The sequence below is a fragment of the Rhinatrema bivittatum genome, chromosome 7, assembly GCF_901001135.1.
Source record: "Rhinatrema bivittatum chromosome 7, aRhiBiv1.1, whole genome shotgun sequence".
In the NCBI taxonomy this organism is placed as follows: Eukaryota; Metazoa; Chordata; class Amphibia; order Gymnophiona; family Rhinatrematidae; genus Rhinatrema; species Rhinatrema bivittatum.
In genome coordinates, this window is record NC_042621.1 from 32,005,951 (window position 1) to 32,028,358 (window position 22,408).

At 48.7% G+C, this 22,408-nt stretch overlaps 1 protein-coding gene across 1 annotated transcript in view; it reads right to left on the bottom strand.

The window, feature by feature from the left end:
* The window catches only part of LOC115096146 (protein spire homolog 2-like), a 76,888-nt gene that overhangs the window by 19,964 nt on the left and 34,516 nt on the right, over positions 1 to 22,408 (bottom strand). Inside the window, exon 2 of the mRNA XM_029610656.1 lies at positions 59 to 105. Coding sequence (XP_029466516.1) covers positions 59 to 105 — 47 coding nt within the window. The remainder of the gene's footprint in view (positions 1 to 58; positions 106 to 22,408) is intronic.

Genomic DNA, 22,408 nt, shown 5'->3' on the forward strand with positions numbered 1-22,408 from the left:
CCTTCACCAGCAAACAGTATAAGCAAATATTTTCTGTAAAGGGGTTTGACAGACATACCTGTGGTTCTGTGTAAGACGACAATGGATCCCTCTGCTTAGGTTCTGCTAAGAAACAGAAAAATAGAACAGTTAGTCACAGTCTGATTCCAATGTATACACAGCAGCCAGAAAATGCTCCTTCATAGAAATATACAAGATGTCGGCAAATAAGGACTCTAGGACTCAGCTGGTCCGATCATTTTCCTTCTTGTTGCAATTGCCATGGACCCCAATTGATCTCTGGCTTTCCCTTCACAGCTAACATAGCAATAAAGCAGATGAGGGCAGAAAATGACCAACTGACCCCATCCATTCCTCCGAGTTATTCCTGTGTACATTGCTAAGGAGCTATCCCAGCTGCCAGCCATAGAAGCTTGAACACTGATAGGATATCGCTCCTTATCCAGATCAGTTCTTGTTGTCTTCCTCTTTAGATCTCTACCATCCTTGGTAGAAGAGCATAAACGTTACCCTACTTAATTCTTCTAGGTCCCCATGGCCTTGCTGAACAGTACCCAGCAACTACCAATCTGCCAGTACTGACTCATGTGGTATTTAGGGAGTTGTAACCTACTGGTACCAGCCCAGCTACTCCTAGGCCTGCGCTGCTGCTAAATCATGCTTCCTTCATCTGCCTTTTTGGTTTTCTTTGTATCACCTTGCAGGACATTACCTGACCACCATCAACCTGCCAGCACAGACCCAGTTGGTTTCTGGGGAGTTGTAGTTTATTGGTATCTATCCATCTTTCCCATGGTCTGCTATGTATCTGCCCCTTGCTTCCTCTTTACCATCTTGCTGGACAGTACACGGCCACAACCAATATGCCACGGTACCAGAAGTCTGGGGGTTAGCCAATATGATGCTAATTTTTAAAAAGGGCTCCAGGGATAATCCTGGAAACTATAGAATGGTGAGCCTAACATCAATGCCAGGCAAAATGGTAGAAACTATTCTTAACAAAAAAATTACTGACCACTTAAACAAACATGGTTTAATGGAGGAGAGTCTTTGGGGTTTGCAAAAGGAAGTCTTGCCTTCATAAGCATAAGAAACATAAGCATAAGATATGCCACAAGATATGTCCATTAAGCCCAGCATCCTGTTTCCAATAGTGGCCAATACAAGTCATAAGTACTTGGCAAGTACCCAAACATTAGATAGATTGTTGCATTTGAGGTGGATTCTTGGGCTGAGGCGGAGTTGGTGCAATCCATAGGCAAGGGCCCATGGGTCCCCACTGATAGCAGGTGGAGTGGGCTGAAGCTAGAGGCCACTGGAGCTTCACCTATACCAGCCCACGTTCCTCTCGGGTTGAGTCTTTGGGTGCTGGGGGTGGTAGGACTTAGTTGGGCCTATCTTGGGAAGGCTATGGACCTGAAGAAAACTCTTGGACTCCATTGGCTAATATATTGGATAAAGAGATGCTACAAGACTTCCATAGATTGCATCCTCAGAAACCAAGACCTGGTAGGAAACAGCGTGGATGCTCTTTGAAGGAGGGTACTGTTGCATCCATCATTGCTAGACAGCTTCACCCCGTTTGCCTCACCTTATTCACGGCTCCTCCCGCTTACCTAGGAAAGATGGCTACTGCCACGTCTACAAGCCGACCTCTCCGGCGTCCCCGGAATGGCTATGGTGCAGCCTCCCGCCATGCTCCTCCCAGGTACCTACTAGGGTGCGCGCGCCACCCACATCTTTATTCCAACCTTGGCACGAACCTCGGGGGTGTTCCCCCTTGCTGATGCATGCGCGCACTTCACCCTCATCTTTAACTCTATGTTGGCGAGAACTCGGAAGTCCCCCTGTTCTGACATCACGTCTTCCAGGTATATCTGCCTATAGTATTTGCTAGCTCATTGAGTTAGCAACAGGATTCATATGGATGGGATTCGCTCTCCGTTCCTAAGCTACTCTGCCAATCCAGCATTATCTGGAACTCTTACTACCCTTCGGGGGTCTCTAACGGGGTACCCACTCCTCGGGGGCCTCTTTGCTTCTTTCAGGTGCTATCAGGAAACTGGTACTCGCTCCTCGAGGGCCCATGTTCCCTGTGGCGCTGCCTGCAACCTCTACCCTTCTACTTGAAAGAACTAACTTACAGTTATCATCAGTGAGTACAGAAACCATCTCTCTCCACAGTACTGCTTCACTGGAATCAGGTACTCGCTCCTTGAGGGTCTGCTCTCCGCTCCAGTGCCAGACCTCTCGTCTAGTGGAATCTCTGTTATTGTTAAGTGAGTACAACGCTACCGAGTCTCTCTGCTCTAAGGGATCAGGTACTCGCTCCTCGAGGGCCTGCTCTCCCTGTCTCGGAGCTTCTCCTATTTCTACATTGGGACTCTGAATGTTAAATCTTATTGTGTGCTCATAACTCTCAGTCTCTTTCCACTATAGCACTGCCTTGCAGAGGATCCGCTGTTCTAGCGTTCTGTGTGAGACGCGCCCAGCCGAGCTTTACAACCACTACTCACTACTGCCACCTCTGGTGGCAATTCACATTGTTTAATAAAAGATTCAAATCTGTGTTTCTCTATCCTGAGTCTAGCCTGACACCGTGGTCCCTCACGGGACTGCCACTCGTGGGTGTGGTCAGCTGCCACAGTGTCCAAGGATCCAACCAAACACCATTAACCATAACATGGTGACATACAAATTACTTGGCAGTTTAGTTGAGACAGACAGGGGTAAATGCAAATGCTTTCTTTGAAGCCTACAGAAGTCCTTCTCACCTATACAAATGTTAAATTACCCTCTGGCTCCTCTGAGGGTGCTATAGTTGGAAGGCAGTGGTATTATTCCCTGATCTGCAGTGACACCAAGTGGACCTGGCTACAATTGCTAGGATTAAATGGATATTTCTCCAGAAGGAAAATTTTGAGTTGAATGGACCTATGGCAGTTCTTGGAATCAGAACTTGGGCTGTAATCCAGGACCAGAGCCAATGAGGAGAAGGGGATAAATTGCTAATGAACTTTTAAAATTAGATATAAAAGAAAGGAAAAGATAGAAGGACATAGTAATGAAGTGAGGTTCCTACCCCAGCTACATAGCTGCTACCACAAAGGAAAGAGCAGTTGCAGCTATATGGGAGCATTCCTCATAGCCATAGTCTGTAGAATAGTAATTATTATAGCAGTGCCGAGAAAGCAGGGGTTTGGTATTTTGTAGTGAGGGAAAAGAGTGTGAGTTTCAAGTATTTCCTGACCTTTTGTTTCATTTATAGCTAGAAGGACAGTATTTAGAATAGTATCTGCATACATTCAGTATCAGGCTGATTTAATTGCAGGGAATTTCAGAAGATATGTCACAATTTTATATAGAATAGAGAGGGAATTTATATTTCTTTTTTATGACAACTGGGATCTCCAATCTCCTGAATTAAGTGGACCTTCAGCCCACAGGATTTCAAGCATCTGCATCAGCTTCATCAAGCATAGTGGAGCAGCTTGTGTAAAGAAAAGGAAAACAGAACTCAAGTGAGACTTAACTGAAAACTTATGTTATTATTCTGGCCAGAATTCAGGTGAGAGTTTGAAGAATTTTGAAAGTTAACTGAATTGAGATATAGAGTAGGGCTAGTGATTTTTCTTTTATATCTTTCAACCTGATTTTCCTCACTTTCCCAAGTTAATAAAATAGTTGTAACTTCGAATGCCTTGCATTCTGTTGCAGCTGCCTCGGGGCCTGGCATTCTGTTGTGGAATGGGTTTAGTATGCCCTTGGGCCTCAGCCCGACCCCAGGCGCACCCAGGGCCGACCCAAGGGTTTACGGCGTATTCCAGCGTGACTGGCGAGCTGACCCTCTGCCAGGCCTGCAAGCCCCCAAGGCCAACACCCAAGGATGTTGGAAGTTGAATGGTCCTCCGACCATTCCGAGCCTTTCAGACCTGCTGCGAACAGCATGGGGCAGCAGACCTGGCCTGAGATTGAGGGCAGGAGCTGGTCTGAGAACTGGAACCAGACTAGAACAGTAAACAGGAACTGTAGCAGGACTCGGATACTGGAACCAGGCAGGAACTGTAGCAAGACTCGGGTACTAGAACCAGGCAGGAACTGTGGCAGAACTCGGGTACTGGAACCGGTGGGGATGCAACGGCATCACAGACGAGGGCTAGTGCGAAGACATCACAGAAGACACTTGGGCAGAAGGACAATTGCACAGTCTCTCAGGGCGCCCTACTCAGCCCACCCGCGGGACTGAGTCGCGGATCACCCTGTCCCACTGCGCGCCCTACACATCTCAAAGGCTGGTCACGGACCACGAGGAGAGCGGGACATGCGCAGGGAAGATCCAGGCGAAGAGGAACTTCGATGTCGGGACCAATGGCATCCGAAGCTCCAACAGCTGGCGGGAACAGAAGCTCCAAAGCGCAGGGACGGATCCCACCTGTTGGCCACTCTAAGGCCCAGCAGGTCAGAAGGCTAGGAGCACATACGAAGACGCGGGGAAGAACATCCGGGAAGGCAGAAACATCAAGACGTAGACGATCATGGCAGGACATCAAGACGAAGATCAGGACAGGAACATCAGGATACCTGGACGGGACATCTGGACAGGGACCTCAGGCACGAAGACAAGACTTGACAAGGCGAGAGAACAGGAACTCCATGGAGAAGACAAGTAGGCCTGATGGAGCTCTGGCAGGCAGGAGCCTCCAGAAGGATGACACTCCGATGCAAGGCAATGAACAGACTGATGGAGCAGCCCTTTATAGGGCTGAAGCAGGAAGTCCACATAGAGGTGGGGCCAGCACACTTCCTGTGCCTGGCCCTTTAAATCAGGCAGAGAGGCGCGCGCCGGCGCCTAAGGAGCAGCAGGAGAATTGTGCAGGACCGCGGACAGCAGCCTGCACTGACGTCAGACGCTGAAGTAGGAGAACTGAGCCTAGGCGCAGGCTCCGAAGACGGCAGCAGCTCCAGCCGCTGCAGGAGGCCCCGGGGGCGGCTCCGGCCGCCACTCGAGTTCGGGGATGCGGCCCCAGCGCCGCGAAGAAGGTAATGGCATCGGGGGCAATCCCAGCCACGCAGGGAGAGGCAGGTGGGCCATGGCACCGACCGCGGAGAAGGAAGACATCCAGGGCCAGGGCAGCCTCCGGGCCGTGTGAGCAGCGACAGTCCGTGGCTCCAGCCATGCAAGAGGCTCGACGACGGCATCCCTGCCGCGTCGGGTGAAGGAGGCAGCAGCACGGCGAGTAAGTCTGCTCGCGGGAAGGCCCGCGGGTCATAAAAAAAATCGTATTTATTTATTAGGTTTTGTATACCGTCACTAAGACTGTCCATAGTAATGGTTCACAACAGTTCTTCTTTCTTTTGTTACTAGATTGCCATTTGTCTGTGTTTGCTATAGAGTATAAGAATCCAAATGTGCTGTGTAACTGTGCATGCACTTATTTTATATGCAATACTTGCTGTTGCTACATAAGGTGGGTTTTATGTTATTAACTTATTGTTTTATTCTCTGCTCCAGCCTCTCCTCCCCATCCCTGGGAGACCCTGTAGCTGTGTTGGCGCATTACATGTGTCTGCCGATGCTGCTACTACAACGCAGAGAAATGCCACAGCTAATGAATAAATGTGGGCAGACATGGGAGTGCCCTAGGTTTCAGTTCATCAGCAAAGGTACAGTCACTCACGCCCTCTCTGTATCTCTAAGGGGTGGGCCATGACTCAGAGGGAGACAAGAAAAGCATCAAGGCAATGAGGAATTTCCTCCTCTTGGACAGATGCCTCTGCTATTAATGGAGGCCTTCTGGCTGCAGTTAGATTCTGAAACAGGATCCCCAAGAGGGCACAAATACATAAAGCAGACAGAGTACCCCCAGAGAAGAGTGCAAAGGTCTCTCACTTCGTTCTTCGGAGAGCTCTAGTATCAGCATTAAGGGGCGGTGGCAGAGTCACAGTTTCTTTCAGTAGCTGAAGCCATTTTCGTTTTACATTAGTATCAGTTCAAGGTTAATATATTGCTACAGTGGAGATTGTGGCAAGGGAGGGGAATAATAAAGTCAAGATCCTGCCTAAGATATGGAAACCCAGGTGCCCATCTACTGAAAGTGGTAGAGGCTGATTTGTAAATAGTGCCTGTAACAAAGAAACATAAAATCTGATAGTAGCTAAGGATCCCAAGATCAATTCAGTTTTCCCACTTTGCTTCTTTTTGGTATACCAAGACCCCCAGTTCATCTCTGGTTTTCCCTTCAGTTCTTCTTAATTAAGGATCACCTGTGCTTAGCCAAGGCTTTACCTCTCACTACCCTACAGCTAAGGACCCTTCTCTGCTTATCCCAGGCTTTAATTCTCACTACCCCACAGCTAAAGATCCTCTGTGCTTATCCCAAACTTTACCAATCAATCCCACACAGCTAAGGATCCTCTGTTCTTATCCAAGGCTTTACCTTTCACTCCCCCACAGCTAAGGAACTTCTGTGCTTATCCCAGGCTTTACCCCTCACTCCCCACAGCTAAGTATCTTCTGTCCTTATCCCAGGCTTTACCCCTCACTCCCCCACAGCTAAGGATCCTCTGTGCTTATCCCAGGATTTAACCCTCAATCCCCCACCACTAAGTTTCCACTTTGCTTATCCCAGGCTTTACCCCTCACTCCCCCACAGCTAAAGATCCTCTGTGCTTATCCCAGGCCTTACCTCTCACTCCCCCCACAGCTAAAGATCCTCTGTGCTTATCCCAGGCTTTACCCCTCACTCCCCCAGAACTAAGGATCCTCTGTGCTTATCCCAGGCTTTACTCCTCACTCCCATAGAGCTAAGGATCCTCTGTGCTTATCCCAGCTTTACCTCTCACTCCCCCCACACTAAGAATCCTCTGTGCTTATCCCAGGCTTTTCCTCTCACTCCCCCCACACCTAAGGATCCTCTGTGCTTATCCCAGGCTTTACCCCTCACTCTGCCACAGAAAAAAGATCCTCTATGCTTATCCCAGGCTTTACCACTCACTCCCCCACAGCTAAGGATCATCTGTGCTTATCCCAACCTTTACCCCTCACTCCCCCACAGCTAAGGATTCTCTGTGCTTATCCCAGGCTTTACCCCTCACTCCGCCACAGCTAAGGATCCTCTGTGCTTATCCCAGGCTTTACCACTCACTCCCCCACAGCTAAGGATCCTCTGTGCTTATCCCAGGCTATACCACTCACTCCCCCACAGCTAACGATTCTCTGTACTTGCCCAGGCTTTACCCTCACTCCCCCACAGCTAAACATCCTCTGTGCTTATCCCAGGCTTTACCTCTAACTTTCCCCACAGCTAAGGATCCTCTGTGCTTATCCCAGGCTTCACCCCTCACTCCCCCACAGCTAAAGATGCTTTGTGCTTATTTCATGCTTTCCCTTCACTCCTCCAGAGGTAAAGATCCTCTGTGCTTATCCCAGGGTTTACCCCACACTCCTCCACAGCTAAGGATCTTCTGAGCTTATCCCAGCCTTTACCCCTCACTACTCCACAGCTAAGGATCCTCTCTGGTTATCCCAGTCATTAGCTCTCACTCCCCCCACAGCTATGGATCCTCTGTGCTTTTCCCAGGCTTTACCCCTCACTGCCCCACAGCTAAGGATCCTCTGTGCTTATCACAGGCTTTCCTTAACTACTCCAGAGGTAAAGGTCCTCTGTGCTTACCCCAGGCTTTACCCCTCACTCCCCCACAGCTAAGGATCCCCTGTGTTTATCCCAAACTTTACTCCTCAATCCCCCACAGCTAAGAGTGCACTGTGCTTATCCCAGCTTTTACCCCACACTCCTCCACAGCTAAGGATCCTCCGTGCTTATCCAAGGCTTTACGTTCACTCCTCCAAAGGTAGGGAACCTCTGTCCTTATCCCAGGCTTTACCTCTCACTCCCCCACAGTTAAAGGTCCTCTGTGCTTATTTATTTATTTATTTATTTATTTTTTGTTTTTATATACCGATCTTCCTAATTAGATGCAAATCAAACCGGTTTACATAGAACAAAAATAAACTTGCCTGATGGCATTACATGAAACAATGAACATTTATGCAACTTTAAGTAACATAGTCAAAGAGAAGAAGAACCAAGTATACAATTTGAATTATATAGTAATCACGGTAAATAAGAATTGGGTAACATATTAATGAAGGTCATAAGTAATAAAGTCTAACAAATGAATAAACCAACAATTTGTTGTTTATCCCATGCTTTACCCCTCACTCCCCCACAGCTAAGGATCCTCTGTGCTTATCCCAGGCTTTACCTCTCACTCCCCCCACAGGTTAGGGTCCTGTGTGCTTATCCCAGGTTTTAGCTCTCACTCCCCCCACAGCTAAGGATCCTCTGTGCTTTTCCCAGGCTTTACCCCTCACTGCCCCACAGCTAAGGATCCTCTGTGCTTATCCCAGGCTTTACCTCTGACTCCCCCACAGCTAAAGATCCTTTGTGCTTATCCAAGGCTTTCTTTTCACATCCCCAGAGGTAAAGATCCTGGGAAAAGCACAGAGGATCCTTAGCTGTCGGGGAGTGAGGGGTAAAGCCTGGGATAAGCACAGAAGATCCTTAGATGTGGGGAGTGAGGGGTAAAGCCTGGGATAAGCACAGAGGATCCCTAGCTGAGGGAGTGTGAGGGGTAAAGCCTGGGATAAGCACAGATTATCTTTAGCTGTGGGGGAGTGTGGAGTAAAGCTTGGGAGAAGCACAGTGGAACCTTAGCTGTCGGGGATTGAGCGGTAAAGTTTGGGATAAGCACAGATGATCATTAGCTGCGGAGAAGTTGAGGGGGAAAGCCTGGGATAAGCACAGAGGATCCTTAGCTGTGGGGAAGTGAGGGTTAAGCCTGGGCTAAGCACAGCTAAAAATCCTCTGTGCTTAGCCCAGGCTTTACGCCTCACTCCCCCACAGCTAAGGATTCTCTGTGCTTTTCCCAGGCTTTACCCCTCACTACCCCACAGCTAAGGATCCTGTGTGCATATACCAGCCTTTACCTCTTACTCTTCCGACAGCTAAAATTCCTCTGTGCTTATCCCACGCTTTCCCGCTCACTCCCCCACAGCTAAAGATCCTTTTTGCTTATCCCAGGCTTTCCTTAACTCCTCGAGAGGTAAAGATCCTCTGTGCCTTCCCAGGCTGTACCCCTCACTCCCCCACAGCTAAGGATCCTCTGTGCTTATCCCAGACTTTACCCCTCACTCCCCCACAGCTAAGGATCTTCTGTGCTTATCCCAGGATTTATCCCTCACTCCCCCACAGCTAAGGATCCTCTGTGCTTATCCCAGGCTTTACCTCTCACTCCCCCCACAGGTTAGGATCCTCTGTGCTTATCCCAGTCTTTAGCTCTCACTCCCCCATAGCTAAGGATCCTCTGTGCATATACCAGACTTTACCTCTAACTCTCCCCACAGCTATAGTTCCACTGTGCTTATCGCAGGCTTTACCCCTCACTCCGCCACAGGTAAGGGTCCTCTGTGCTTATCCCAGGCTTTAACTCTCACTCCCCCCACAGTTAAGGATCCTTTGTATTTAACCCAAGCTTTACCCCTTACTCCCCTACAGCTAAGGATCTTCTGTGCTTATCCCAGGCTTTACCTCTTACTCCCCCCACAGTTAAGGAATCCTCTTTGCCTATCCCAGGCTATGTCCCTCACTCCCCCACAGCTAAAGATCCTTGCTGCTTATCCGAGGCTTTCCTTAACTCCTCCAGAGGTAAAGTTCCTCTGTGCTTATCCCAGGCTTTACCTCTCACTCCCCCCACAGCTAAAGTTCCTCTGTGCTTATCCCAGGCTTTACCCCACACTCCTCCACAGCTAAGGATCCTCTGTGCTTATCCAAGGCTTTACCGTTCACTCCCCCAATTTTAAGTATCCTCTGTCCTTATCCCAGGCTTTACCCCTCACTCCCCCAAAGGTAAGGATCCTCTGTGTTTATCCCAGGCTTTACCCCTCGTTCCCGTACTGCTAAGGATCCTCTGTGCTTATCCCAGCCTTTACCCCTCACTCCCGCACAGCTAAGGATCCTCTGTGCTTATACCAGGCTTTACCATTCACTCCCCCACAGCTAAAGATCCTTTGTGCTTATCCCAGGCTTTCCCTTCACTCCTACAGAGGTAAAGATCCTCTGTGCTTATCCCAGGCTTTACCTCTCACTCCCCTAATAGTTAAGGATCCTCTGTGCTTATCCCAGGCTTTACCTCTCACTCCCCTAATAGTTAAGGATCCTCTGTGCTTAGCCCACGCTTTACCCGTCTCCCCCACAGCTAAACATCCTCTGTGCTTATCCCAGGTTTTACCCCTCACTCCATACACAGCTTATGATCCTCTGTGCTTATCCCAGGCTTTACCCCTCCCCCTCCCACAGCTGAGGATCCTCTGTTCTTATCCCAGGCTTTCCTTAACTCCTCCAGAGGTAAAGATCCTCTGTGCTTATTCCAGGCTTTACCCCTCACTCCACCACACCTAAAGTTCCCCTGTGCTTATTCCAGGCTTTACCCCTCACTCCCCCACAGCTAAAAATCCTTTTTGCTTATCCCAGGCTTTACCTCTCATTCCCCTAAAATTTAAGGATCCTCTGTGCTTATCCCAGGCTTTACCCCTCACTCCCCCACAGCTAAAAATCCTCTGTGCTTATCCCAGGCTTTACGCCTCACTCCCCCACAGCTAAGGATCCTCTGTGCTTATCCCAGGCTTTACCCCTCACTACCCCACAGCTAAGGATCCTGTGTGCATATACCAGACTTTACCTCTTACTCTCCCCACTGCTAAAATTCCTCTGTGCTTATCCCAGGCTTTCCCCCTCACTCCCCCACAGCTAAAGATCCTTTGTGCTTATCCCATGCTTTCCTTAACTCCTCCAGAGGTAAAGATCCTCTGTGCTTTCCCAGGCTTTACCCCTCACTCCCCCACAGCTAAGGTTCCACTGTGCTTATCCCAGGCTTTACCCCACCCTCCACGCAGCTAAAGATCCTCTGTGCTTATCCCAGGCTTTACCCCTCACTACTCCACAGCTAAAGATCCTCTGTGCTTATCCCATTCTTTACCCCTCACTCCCCCACACAGGTAAGGATCCTCTGTGCTTATCCAAGGCTTTACCATTCACTCCTCCAAAGGTAGGGAAACTCTGTCCTTATCCCAGGCTTTACCCTTCACTCCCCCACAGCTAAAGGTCCTCTGTGCTTATCCCAGGCTTTACTCCTCACTCCCGCACAGGATTCTCTGTGCTTATCCCATGCTTTACCCCTCACTCCCTCACAGCTAAGGATCCTCTGTGCTTATCCCAGGCTTTACCTCTAACTCCCCCCACAGCCAAAGGTCCTCTCTGCTAATCCCAGACTTTAGCTCTCACTCCTCCCACAGCTAAAGTTTCTCTGTGCTTATCCCAGGCTTTACCCCACACTCCCCAACAGCTAAATATCCTTTGTGCTTATTCCAGGCTTTCCCTTCACTCCTCCAGTGGTAAAGATCCTCTGTGCTTATCCCAGGCTTTACCCCTCAATCCCCCACAGCTAAAGATCCTCTGTGCTAATCCCAGGCTTTACCCCTCACTCCCCCATAGCTAAGGGTCCTATGTGCTTATCCCAGGCTTTACCCCTCACTCCCCCACAGCCAAGAATCATCTGTAATTATTCTAGGCATTCCCCCTCAACTTCCCCAGAGCTAATGATCCTCTGTGCTTATCCCAAACTTTACCCCTCAATCCCCCACAGCTAAGGTTCCACTGTGCTTAACCCAGACTTTACCCCACAGTCATCCACAGCTAAGGATCTTCATTGCTTATCCCAGGATTTATCCCTCACTCCCCCACAGCTAAAGATTCTCTGTGCTTATCCCAGGCTTTGCCCCTCACTCCCCCACAGGTAAGGATCCTTTGTGCTTATCCAAGGCTTTACCGTTAACTTCTCCAAAGGTAGGGAACCTCTGTCCTTATCCCAGGCTTTACCCCTCACTCCCCCATAGCTAAAGGTCCTCTGTGCTTATCCCAGGCTTTACCACTCACTCCTGCACAGCTAAGAATCCTCTGTGCTTATCCCAAGCTTTACCTCTGACTCCCCCCACAGCTAAAAATCCTTTGTGCTTATCCCAGGCTTTCCCTTCCCTAATCTAGAGATAAAGATCCTCTGTGCTTATCCCAGGCTTTAGCTCTCACTCCCCTAATAGTTAAGGATCAACTGTGCTTATCCCAGGCTTTACTCCACACTCCTCCACAGCTAAAGATCCTCTGTGCTTATCCCAGGCTTTACCCCTCACTCCACCACAGCTAAAGTTCCTCTGTGCTTATCCCAGGCTTTACCCCTCACTCCACCACAGCTAAAGATCCTCTGTGCTTATCCCAGGCTTTACCGCTCACTACCCCACAGCTAAAGATCCTCTGTGCTTATCCCAGGCTTTACCCCTCACTCCACCACAGCTAAAGTTCCTCTGTGCTTATTTCAGGCTTTACCCCTAACTCCCCCACAGCTAAAGATCGTTTGTGCTTATCCCAGGCTTTACCTCTCACTCCCCTAAAATTTAAGGATCCTCTGTGCTTATCCCAGGCTTTACGCCTCACTCCCCCACAGTTAAGGATCCTCTGTGCATATACCAGACTTTACCTCTTCCACTCCCCACAGCTAATGTTCCTCTGTGCTTATCCCAGGCTTTACCCCTCACTCCCCCACAGCTAAAGATCCTTTGTGCTTATCCCAGGCTTTACTTAACTCCTCCAGAGGTAAAGATCCTCTGTGCTTATCCCAGGCTTTACCCCTAACTCCACACAGCTAAAGATCCTCTGTGCTTATCCCATTCTTTACCCCTCACAGGTAAGGATCCTCTGTGCTTATCCAAGGCTTTACCGTTCACTCCTCCAAAGGTAGGGAAACTCTGTCCTTATCCCAGGTTTTACCCCTCACTCCCTCACAGCTAAGGATCGTCTGTGTTTATCCCAGGCTTTACCCCTCACTCCCTCACAGCTAAGGATCCTCTGTGTTTATCCCAAGCTTTACACCTCACTCCCCCCACAGGTTAGGGTCCTCTGTGTTTATCCCAGGCTTTACCCCTCACTCCCCCCACAGGTTAGGGTTCTCTGTGCTTATCCCATGCTTTCCCTTCACTCCTCCAGAGGTAAAGATTCTCTGTGCTTATACCAGGCTTTACCCCACACTCCTCCACAGCTAAGGATCTTCTGTGCTTATCCCAGCCTTTACCCCTCACTGCCCCACAGCTAAGAATCCTCTGTGCTTATCCCAGGCTTTACCTCTGACTCCCCCCACAGCTAAGAATCCTCTGTGCTTATCCCAGGCTTTACCTCTGACTCCCCCCATAGCTAAGGATCCTCTGTGTTTATCCCAGGCTTTAGCTCTCACTCCCCCCACAGCTAAGGTTCCTCTGTGCTTATCCCAGGCTTTAACCCTCACTCCTGCACAGCTAAAGATCCTTTGTGCTTGTCCCAGGATTTCCCTTCCCTCCTCCAGAGATGAAGCTCCTCCGAGCTTATCCCAGGCTTTACCTCTCACTCCCCTAATAGTTAAGGATCCACTGTGCTTATCCCAGGCTTTACCCCACATTCTTCCACAGCTAGAGATCCTCTGTGCTTATCCCAGGCTTTACCCCTCACTCCCCCACAGCTAAAGATCATCTGTGCTTATCCAAGGCTTTACCGTTCACTCCCCTAATAGTTAAGGATCCCCTGTGCTTATCCCAGGCTTTACCCCTCACTCCCCCACAGCTAAAGATCCTCTGTGCTTATCCCAGGCTTTACCCCTCACTCCCCCAGAACTAAGGATCCTCTGTGCTTATCCCAGGCTTTACCCCTCATTCCCCCACAGCTAAAGATCCTCTGTGCTTATCCCAGGCTTTACCCCTCACTCCCCCACAGCTAAAGATCCTCTGTGCTTATCCCAGGCTTTACCCCTCACTCCCCCAGAAATAAGGATCCTCTGTGCTTATCCCAGGCTTTACCCCTCACTCCCCCAGAACTAAGGATCCTCTGTGCTTATCCCAGGCTTTACCCCTCACTCCCCTAGAGCTAAGGATCATCTGTGCTTATCCCAGCTTTACATCTCACTCCCCCCCACACCTAAGGATCCTCTGTGCTTATCCCAGGCTTTACCCTTCACTCCCCCAACGGTAAGGATCCTCTGTCCTTATCCCAGGCTTTACCCCACACTCCTCCACAGCTAAGGATCTTCTGTGCTTATCCCAGGATTTACCCCTCACTCCTCCACAGCTAAGGATCCTCTGTGCTTATTCCAGGCTTTACCCCTCACTCCTCCACAGCTAAGGATCCTTTGTGCTTATCCCAAGCTTTCCCTTCACTCATCCAGAGATAAAGATTCTCTGTGCTTATCCCTGGGTTTACCCCACACTCCTCCACAGCTAAGGATCTTCGGTGATTATCCCAAACTTTACCCCTCACTCCCCCACAGCTAAGGATCCTCTGTGCTTATCCCAGGCTTTACCCCTAACTCCCTGACAGCTAAAGATCCTCTGTGCTTATCCCAGGCTGAACCCCTCACTCCACCACAGGTAAAGTTCCTCTGTGCTTATCCTAAACTTTACCCCTCAATACCCCACAGCTAAGGTTCCACTGTGCTTAACCCAGACTTTACCCCACAGTCATCCACAGCTAAGGATCTTCATTGCTTATCCCAGGATTTACCCCTCACTCCACACAGCTAAAGATCCTCTGTGCTTATCCCATTCTTTACCCCTCACTCCCCCACAGGTAAGGATCCTCTGTGCTTATCCAAGGCTTTAACGTTCACTCCTCCAAAGGTAAGGAACCTCTGTCCTTATCCCAGGTTTTACCCCTCACTCCTGCACAGCTAAAGATCCTCTGTGCTTATCCCAGGCTGAACCCCTCACTCCACCACAGGTAAAGTTCCTCTGTGCTTATCCTAAACTTTACCCCTCAATACCCCACAGCTAAGGTTCCACTGTGCTTAACCCAGACTTTACCCCACAGTCATCCACAGCTAAGGATCTTCATTGCTTATCCCAGGATTTACCCCTCACTCCACACAGCTAAAGATCCTCTGTGCTTATCCCATTCTTTACCCCTCACTCCCCCACAGGTAAGGATCCTCTGTGCTTATCCAAGGCTTTAACGTTCACTCCTCCAAAGGTAAGGAACCTCTGTCCTTATCCCAGGTTTTACCCCTCACTCCTGCACAGCTAAAGATCCTCTGTGCTTATCCCAGGCTTTACCCCACATTCTTCCACAGCTAGAGATCCTCTGTGCTTATCCCAGGCTTTACCCCTCACTCCCCCACAGCTAAAGATCCTCTGTGCTTATCCCAGGCTTTACCCCTCACTCCCCCACAGCTAAGGATCCTCTGTGCATATACCAGGCTTTATCTCTAACCCTCCCCGCAGCTAAAGATCCTCTGTGCTTATCCCAGGCTTTACCCCTCACTCCCCCACAGCTAAAGATCCTCTGTGCTTATCCCAGGCTTTACCTCTAACTCCCCCCACAGCTAAGGGTCCTCTGTGCTTTTCCCAAGCATTAGCTCTCACTCCCGTACAGCTAAGGATCTTCTGTGCTTATCCTAGGCTTTACCTCTTACTCCCCCACAGCTAAGGATCCTCTGTGCTTATACCAGGCTTTACCCCTCACTCCCCCACAGCTAAGGATGCTCTGTGCATATACCAGGCTTTATCTCTAACCCTGCCCGCAGCTAAAGTTCCTCTGTGCTTATCCCAGGCTTTCCCCCTCACTCTCCCACAGCTAAAGATGCTTTGTGCTTATCCCAGGCTTTCCCTTCACTCATCCAGAGGTAAAGATTCTCTGTTCTTATCCCTGGCTTTACCCCACACTCCTATAGAGCTAAGGATGTTCGGTGCTTATCCCAGGCTTTAGCATTAGCTCTCACTCCCCCCACAGATAAGAATCCTCTGTGCTTATCCCAGTCCTTACCTCTGACTCCCCCCACAGCTAAGGGTCCTCTGTGCTTATCCCAGGCTTTACCCCTCACTCCCCCACAGCTAAAGATCCTCTGTGCATATCCCAGTCTTTACCCCTCACTACCCCACAGCTAAGGATCCTCTGTGCTTATCCCAGGCTTTACCCCTAACTCCCCGACAGCTAAAGATCTTTTGTGCTTATCCCAGGGTTTACCTCTCACTCCCCTAAAATTGAAGGATCCTTTGTGCTTATCCCAGACTTTATCTCTTACTCTCCTCACAGCTAAAGTTCCTCTGTGCTTATCCCAGGCTTTACCTTTCACTCTTTCGCAGCTAAAGATCCTTTGTGCTTATCCCAGGCATTCCTTAACTCCTCCAGAGGTAAAGATCCTCTGTGCTTATCCCAGGCTGAACCCCTCACTCCACCACAGGTAAAGTTCCTCTGTGCTTATCCCAGGCTTTACCCCTCACTGCCCCACAGCTATTGATCCTCTGTGCTTATCCCAGGCTTTACCCCTCACTGCCCCACAGCTAATGATCCTCTGTGCTTATCCTAAACTTTACCCCTCAATACCCCACAGCAAAGGTTCCACTGTGCTTAACCCAGACTTTACCCCACAGTCATCCACAGCTAAGGATCTTCATTGCTTATCCCAGGATTTACCCCTCACTCCACACAGCTAAAGATCCTTTGTGCTTATCCCAGGCCTTACCCCTCACTCCCCCACAGCTAAAGATCCTCTGTGCTTATCCCATTCTTTACCCCTCACTCCCCCACAGGTAAGGAACCTCTGTCCTTATCCCAGGTTTTACCCCTCACTCCCCCACAGCTAAAGCTCCTCTGTGCTTATCCCAGGCTTTACCCCTCACTCCAGCACAAGATCCTCTGTGCTTATCCCAGACTTTACCTCTCACTGCCCCACAGCTAAGATTCCTCTGTGCTTATCCCAGGCTTTCCCTTCCCTCCTCCAGAGTTGAAGCTCCTCTGTGCTTATCCCAGGCTTTACTTCTCACTCCCCTAATAGTTAAGGATCCACTGTGCTTATCCCAGGCTTTACCCCACACTCCTCCACAGCTAAAGATCCTCTGTGCTTATCCCAGGTTTTACCCCTCACTACCCCACAGCTAAGGATCCTCTGTGCTTATACCCGGCTTTACGTCTCACTTCCCCCACAGCTAAGGTTCCTCTGTTCTTATCCCAGGCTTTTCCCCTCACTCCCCCACAGCTAAATATCCTTTATGATTATCTCAGGCTTTCCCTTCACTCCAGAGGTAAAGATCCTCTGTGCTTATCCCAGGCTTTACCCCTCACTCCTCCACAGCTAAGGATACTCTGTGCTTATCCCAGGCTTTACCCCTCACTCCCCCACAGCTAAGGATCCTCTCTTCTTATCCCAGGCCTTACCTCTCACTCCCCCCACAGCTAAGGATCCTCTTTGCTTATCTCAGTCTGTACCCCTCTCTACCCCACACCTAAGGGGTAGTGAGGGGTAAAGCCTGGGATAAGCAGTAGAGGAGGATGGGAAGGGTAGTGAGGGGTAAAGCCTGGGATAAGCAGTAGAGGAGGACCGGAAGGCTCATCTGCATACTGCTCCCAGCATCCCCCAGGAGAGGAGTCCAGAGGTCACCGCAAGTGATCCAGGGATTGACTTCCAAGCCCCAGCTTCCAGAGGCCCCGCAAGGTTTGCAGTAGAGGAAGAACGGAAGGCTCATCTGCATACTGCTCCCAGCATCTCCCGGGAGAGGAGTCCAGAGGTCACCGCAAGTGATCCAGGGATTGCCTTCCACGACCCAGCTTCCAGAGGCCCCCGCAAGGTTTGCAGTAGAGGAGGACCAGAAGGCTCATCTGCATACTGCTCCCAGCATCCCCCGGGAGAGGAGTCCAGAGGTCACCGCAAGCGATCCAGGGATTGACTTCCACGCCCCAGCTTCCAGAGGCCCCGCAAGGTTTGCAGTAGAGAAGGACCGGAAGCGTGCGCCGAATCTCAAATCCCTCCTTTGACTGAGTGAAGATTAATTTAACAGTGGTTTAAGAGGATTGGTAAGTATAGTTTTCAGAAATCTTTGGGCTTATAAAAGTTTGGTGAACGGTGAAATTAAGGGATACATTCTTTAGAGTTTGTGTGCATCTGAAGTAATAAGCAAGCCAGAGATAGTTAATTCTAGTGTCTGTCTTTCCCACCCACTCAACCCCTGATGTTTAGGCAAAAGACACTTTCTCATTAAAAATCAATCAGGGTCTTATCTAAAACATAATATGTACCAGCCCTTATTGAAAGTTTAATTATCCCCTTGTAGGACACTAGCTGATTAATTACTAAATTCACCTGTAAATTTAAAGTACTCTCATTCTAACTCCCTTAGTATCCTAAACTTAACTAGGAACTCAATAATACTAAGATGAAGGCAGCAGTCCAGCAGCAAGAGGGGGGCTTTCCAGTCTTTTGCATTGAGTGTCACATGTATGATTTTTTACCCGCCGGTGAGAGATTGTATGTGTGCACTCGGTGCAAAGAGCTCCTGGCTCTCAGGGAACAAGTCCGATCTCTGGAGGCTAGAGTAGCAGACTTGTAGGAGCTGAGGGAGACAGAGAGGTACATTGACGAGACCTTCAGGGACATAGTAGCCAAGTCCCAAATCCATTCTGGCAGCCCCAGTGCTGCCTTGGATCAGAAAGGTCTCCCAGTAGGAGAACATCACCCTGGTGTAGCAGGAAGTGATCCTGTAGCAAGGACCTGCTCTCCAGGTGATGTATTGTTCTCTCGCACTGAGGACAAATCTCCCAGGGCTACTGCCCAGGAGGGAAGGGTTAGGCCGGCCATCATAGTTGGTGATTCAATTATTAGAAATGTAGATAGCAGGGTGGCTGGTGGACGTGAAGACCGCCTGGTAACTTGCCTGCCTGGTGCGAAGGTGGCAGACCTCACGCGTCACCTAGATAGGATTATAGACAGTGCTGAGGAGGAGCCGGCTGTCATGAGGGAGGAGAAATAGCCTAGTGGTTAGAGCAGTGGACTGTGAACCAGGAGACCAGGGTTTGAGTCCTGCTGCTACTCCTTGTGACCTTGGGCAAGTCACTTTACCCTTCATTGCCTCAAGTACAAAAACTTAGATTGTAAGCCCTCTGGGGATAGAGAAATACCTACAGTACCTGAATGTAAACCGGTGTGATATCTCAATTGAGATCGAATGTCGGTATATAAAAATAATAAATAAATAAATGGTACATGTGGGCACCAACGACATAGGAAAATGTGGGAGAGAGGTTCTGGAAGCCAAATTTAGGATTTTAGGTTGGAAGCTGAAATCCAGAACCTCCAGGGTGGCATTCTCTGAAATGCTTCGTGTTCCACGTGCAGGTCCCCAGAGGCAGGCAGAGCTCCAGAGTTTCAATGCGTGGATGAGACGATGTTGCAGGGAAGAGGGATTCAACTTTATAAGGAACTGGGGAAACTTCTGGGGAGAGCGGAACCAAGCTGCTGGCACTAACTTTCAAAAGGAGATAGAGCAGCTTTTAAACTAGAACAAGGGGGAAAGCCGACAGTCACTCAGCAGTGCATGGTTCAGAGAAATGTATCCTTGAAGGATACTAATGAAACAGGAGAGTTAGGGCATCCCAACAGAGAGGTTCCATCAAAAGCAAACATAGTTCATATGCCTATATGTAAAAAATCACCAAAGCTAATGATTTCCGAATTATCCCAAACAACTGAAAAGCAGGTTGTTAAAACAAGCAAAAACCACACTTTGAAATGTCTGTATGCCAATGCCAGAAGTCTAAGAAGTAAGATGGGAGAGTTAAGAGTGTATAGCAGCAAATGATGAGATTGACATAATTGGCATCACAGAGACTTGGTGGAAGGAGGATAACCAATGGGACAGTGCTATATCAGGGTACAAATTATATTGCAATGATAGGGAGGATCAACTTGGTGGGAGTGTGGCACTTTATGTCCGGGAGGGTATAGAGTCCAACAGGATAAAGATCATACAAGAGAGTAAATGCTCAGTAGAATCTATATGGGTAGAAATCCCATGTGTGTTGGGTAAGAGTATAGTGATAGGAGTATACTACCACCAACCTGGACAAAATGGTCAGACAGATGATGAAATGCTAAGAGAAATCAGGGAAGCAAACCAATTTGGCAGTGCAATAATAATGGGAGATTTCAATTACCCAATATTGACAGGGTAAATGTAACATCAGGACTTGCTAGAGACATAAAGTTCCTGGATGTAATAAAATGATTGCTTCATGGAGCAATTGGTTCAGGAACCAACAAGAGAGGGAGCTATTTTAGATTTAATTCTTAGTGGAACGCAAGATTTGGTGAAAGAAATAACGGTGGTGGGGCCACTTGGCAACACTGATCATAACATGATCAAATTTAAACTAATAACTGGAAGGGGGACAATAATTAAATCTGCAGCTCTAACACTAAATTTTAAAAAGGGAAACTTTGATAAAATGAGGAAAATAGTTAGAAAAAAACTGAAAGGTGCAGCTGCAAAGGTTAAAAGTGTTCAACAGGCTTGGACATTGTTTAAAAATACAATCCTAGAGGCGCAGTCCATATGTATTCCACGCATTAAGAAAGGTGGAAGGAAGGCAAAATGATTACCATCATGGTTAAAAGGTGAGGTGAAAGAGGCTATTTTAGCCAAAAAAAAACATGCTTCAAAAATTGGAAGAAGGATCCATCTGAAGAAAATAGGATAAAACATAAGCATTGTCAAGGTAAGTGTAAAACATTGATAAGACAGGCGAAGAGAGAATTTGAAATGAAGTTAGCCATAGAGGCAAAAACTCATAATAAAAACTTTTTAAAATATATCCAAAGCAAGAAACCTGTGAGGGAGTTGGTTGGACCATTAGATGGCAGAGGGGTTAAAGGGGCTCTTAGGGAAGATAAGGCCATTGCAGAAAGACTAAATGAATTCTTTGCCTCCGTGTGTACTAATGAGGATGTTGAGGAGATACCAGTTCCAGAGATGGTTTTCAGGGGTGACGAGTCAGACGAACTGAACGAAATCACTGTGAATCTGGAAGATGTAGTAGGCCAGATTGACAAACTAAAGAGTAGCAAATCACCTGGACTGGATGGTATGCATCCTAGGGTTCTGAAGGAACTAAAAAATGAAATTTCTGATCTATTAGTTAAAATTTGTAACCTATCATTAAAATCATCCATTGTACCTGAAGACTGGAGGTTGGCCAATGTAACCCCAATATTTAAAAAAGGCTCCAGGGGCGATCCGGGTAACTATAGACCAGTGAGCCTGACTTCAGTGCCGGGAAAAATAGTGGAAACTATTCTCAAGATCAAAATCGTAGAGCATATAGAAAGACATGATTTAATGGGACACAGTCAACATGGATTTACCCAAGGGAAGTCTTGCCTAACAAATCTGCTTCATTTTTTTGAAGGTGTTAATAAACATGTCGATAAAGGTGAACCGGTAGATGTAGTGTATTTGGATTTTCAGAAGGCGTTTGACAAAGTCCCTCATGAGAGGCTTCTATGAAAACTAAAAAGTCATGGGATAGGAGGCGATGTCCTTTCGTGGATTACAAACTGGTTAAAAGACAGGAAACAGAGAGTAGGATTAAATGGTCAATTTTCTCAGTGGAAAAGGGTAAACAGTGGAGTGCCTCAGGGATCTGTACTTGGACCGGTGCTTTTCAATATATATATAAACTAGCTGTACCCTGCCACGCGTTGCAGTGGCTGAGCCTGGTTAAGTTGAAAACAACAGAACAGAGCAGTAAAGGTTAGAGTTTGTGTGTTTTGGTTTTTTTTTTACCCCAAATGAACAGCACCAGCAAAGAATAGTTTAAATATGCAAGCACACCTTCCTGGCCCCCCCCCCAACCCAGCGAAATAGAGCAACCCACGCTTCAGCCCCCCTCTCGGGAGATGAGGAGAATGAGTGCCCCCCCCTGTGAAAAACGCGCAGCGGAAAATAAGAACGGTCCCCTACTGTGCTCCTCCCCGGCTACCTGTGTAAACTGCAAGCCGGTGGCGAGGGTGTGTGCTAGGGTTTGTTCCGCCGGCTGCCATGTCGCAAAACTTCACCGGTGAAAGTGGTGCGTCAGGATTCCTGACCTAGTAAGGGCAAATGTCTGCTGAGGATATGGCGCCGACGTGCTCTTGCCCTTACTATGTCACATGGTGTACCGACGTCATTGTAAGGGTAAGGTCCGCCACGCCATTTTTGTTGCTGGCATCCGACGGCCCTAATGAATGTGATGTGTCCCGGACCGTTCCTGTGGTGCCGGCGGAGAAGCACGGACATGTTTCAGGTGTAGTGTGTGATCGGAGTGCAGTGCGTGGGTGGGTGGAAGAGGGTACTTTAAATTAAAATCGGAGGAGAAGGAGTCCGGGTGAGAAAACCTTCGTTGTATATTTCCTGCTACTCTATCCTTACCGGGGGTTGGAGGAGGTCCCCTGAGCCCCTACGGAGAGGTGGAGCACAACTAATCCCTCCAATAAGAACAGGAGGCGGGACTATAAATTTCGACTGTCGGCG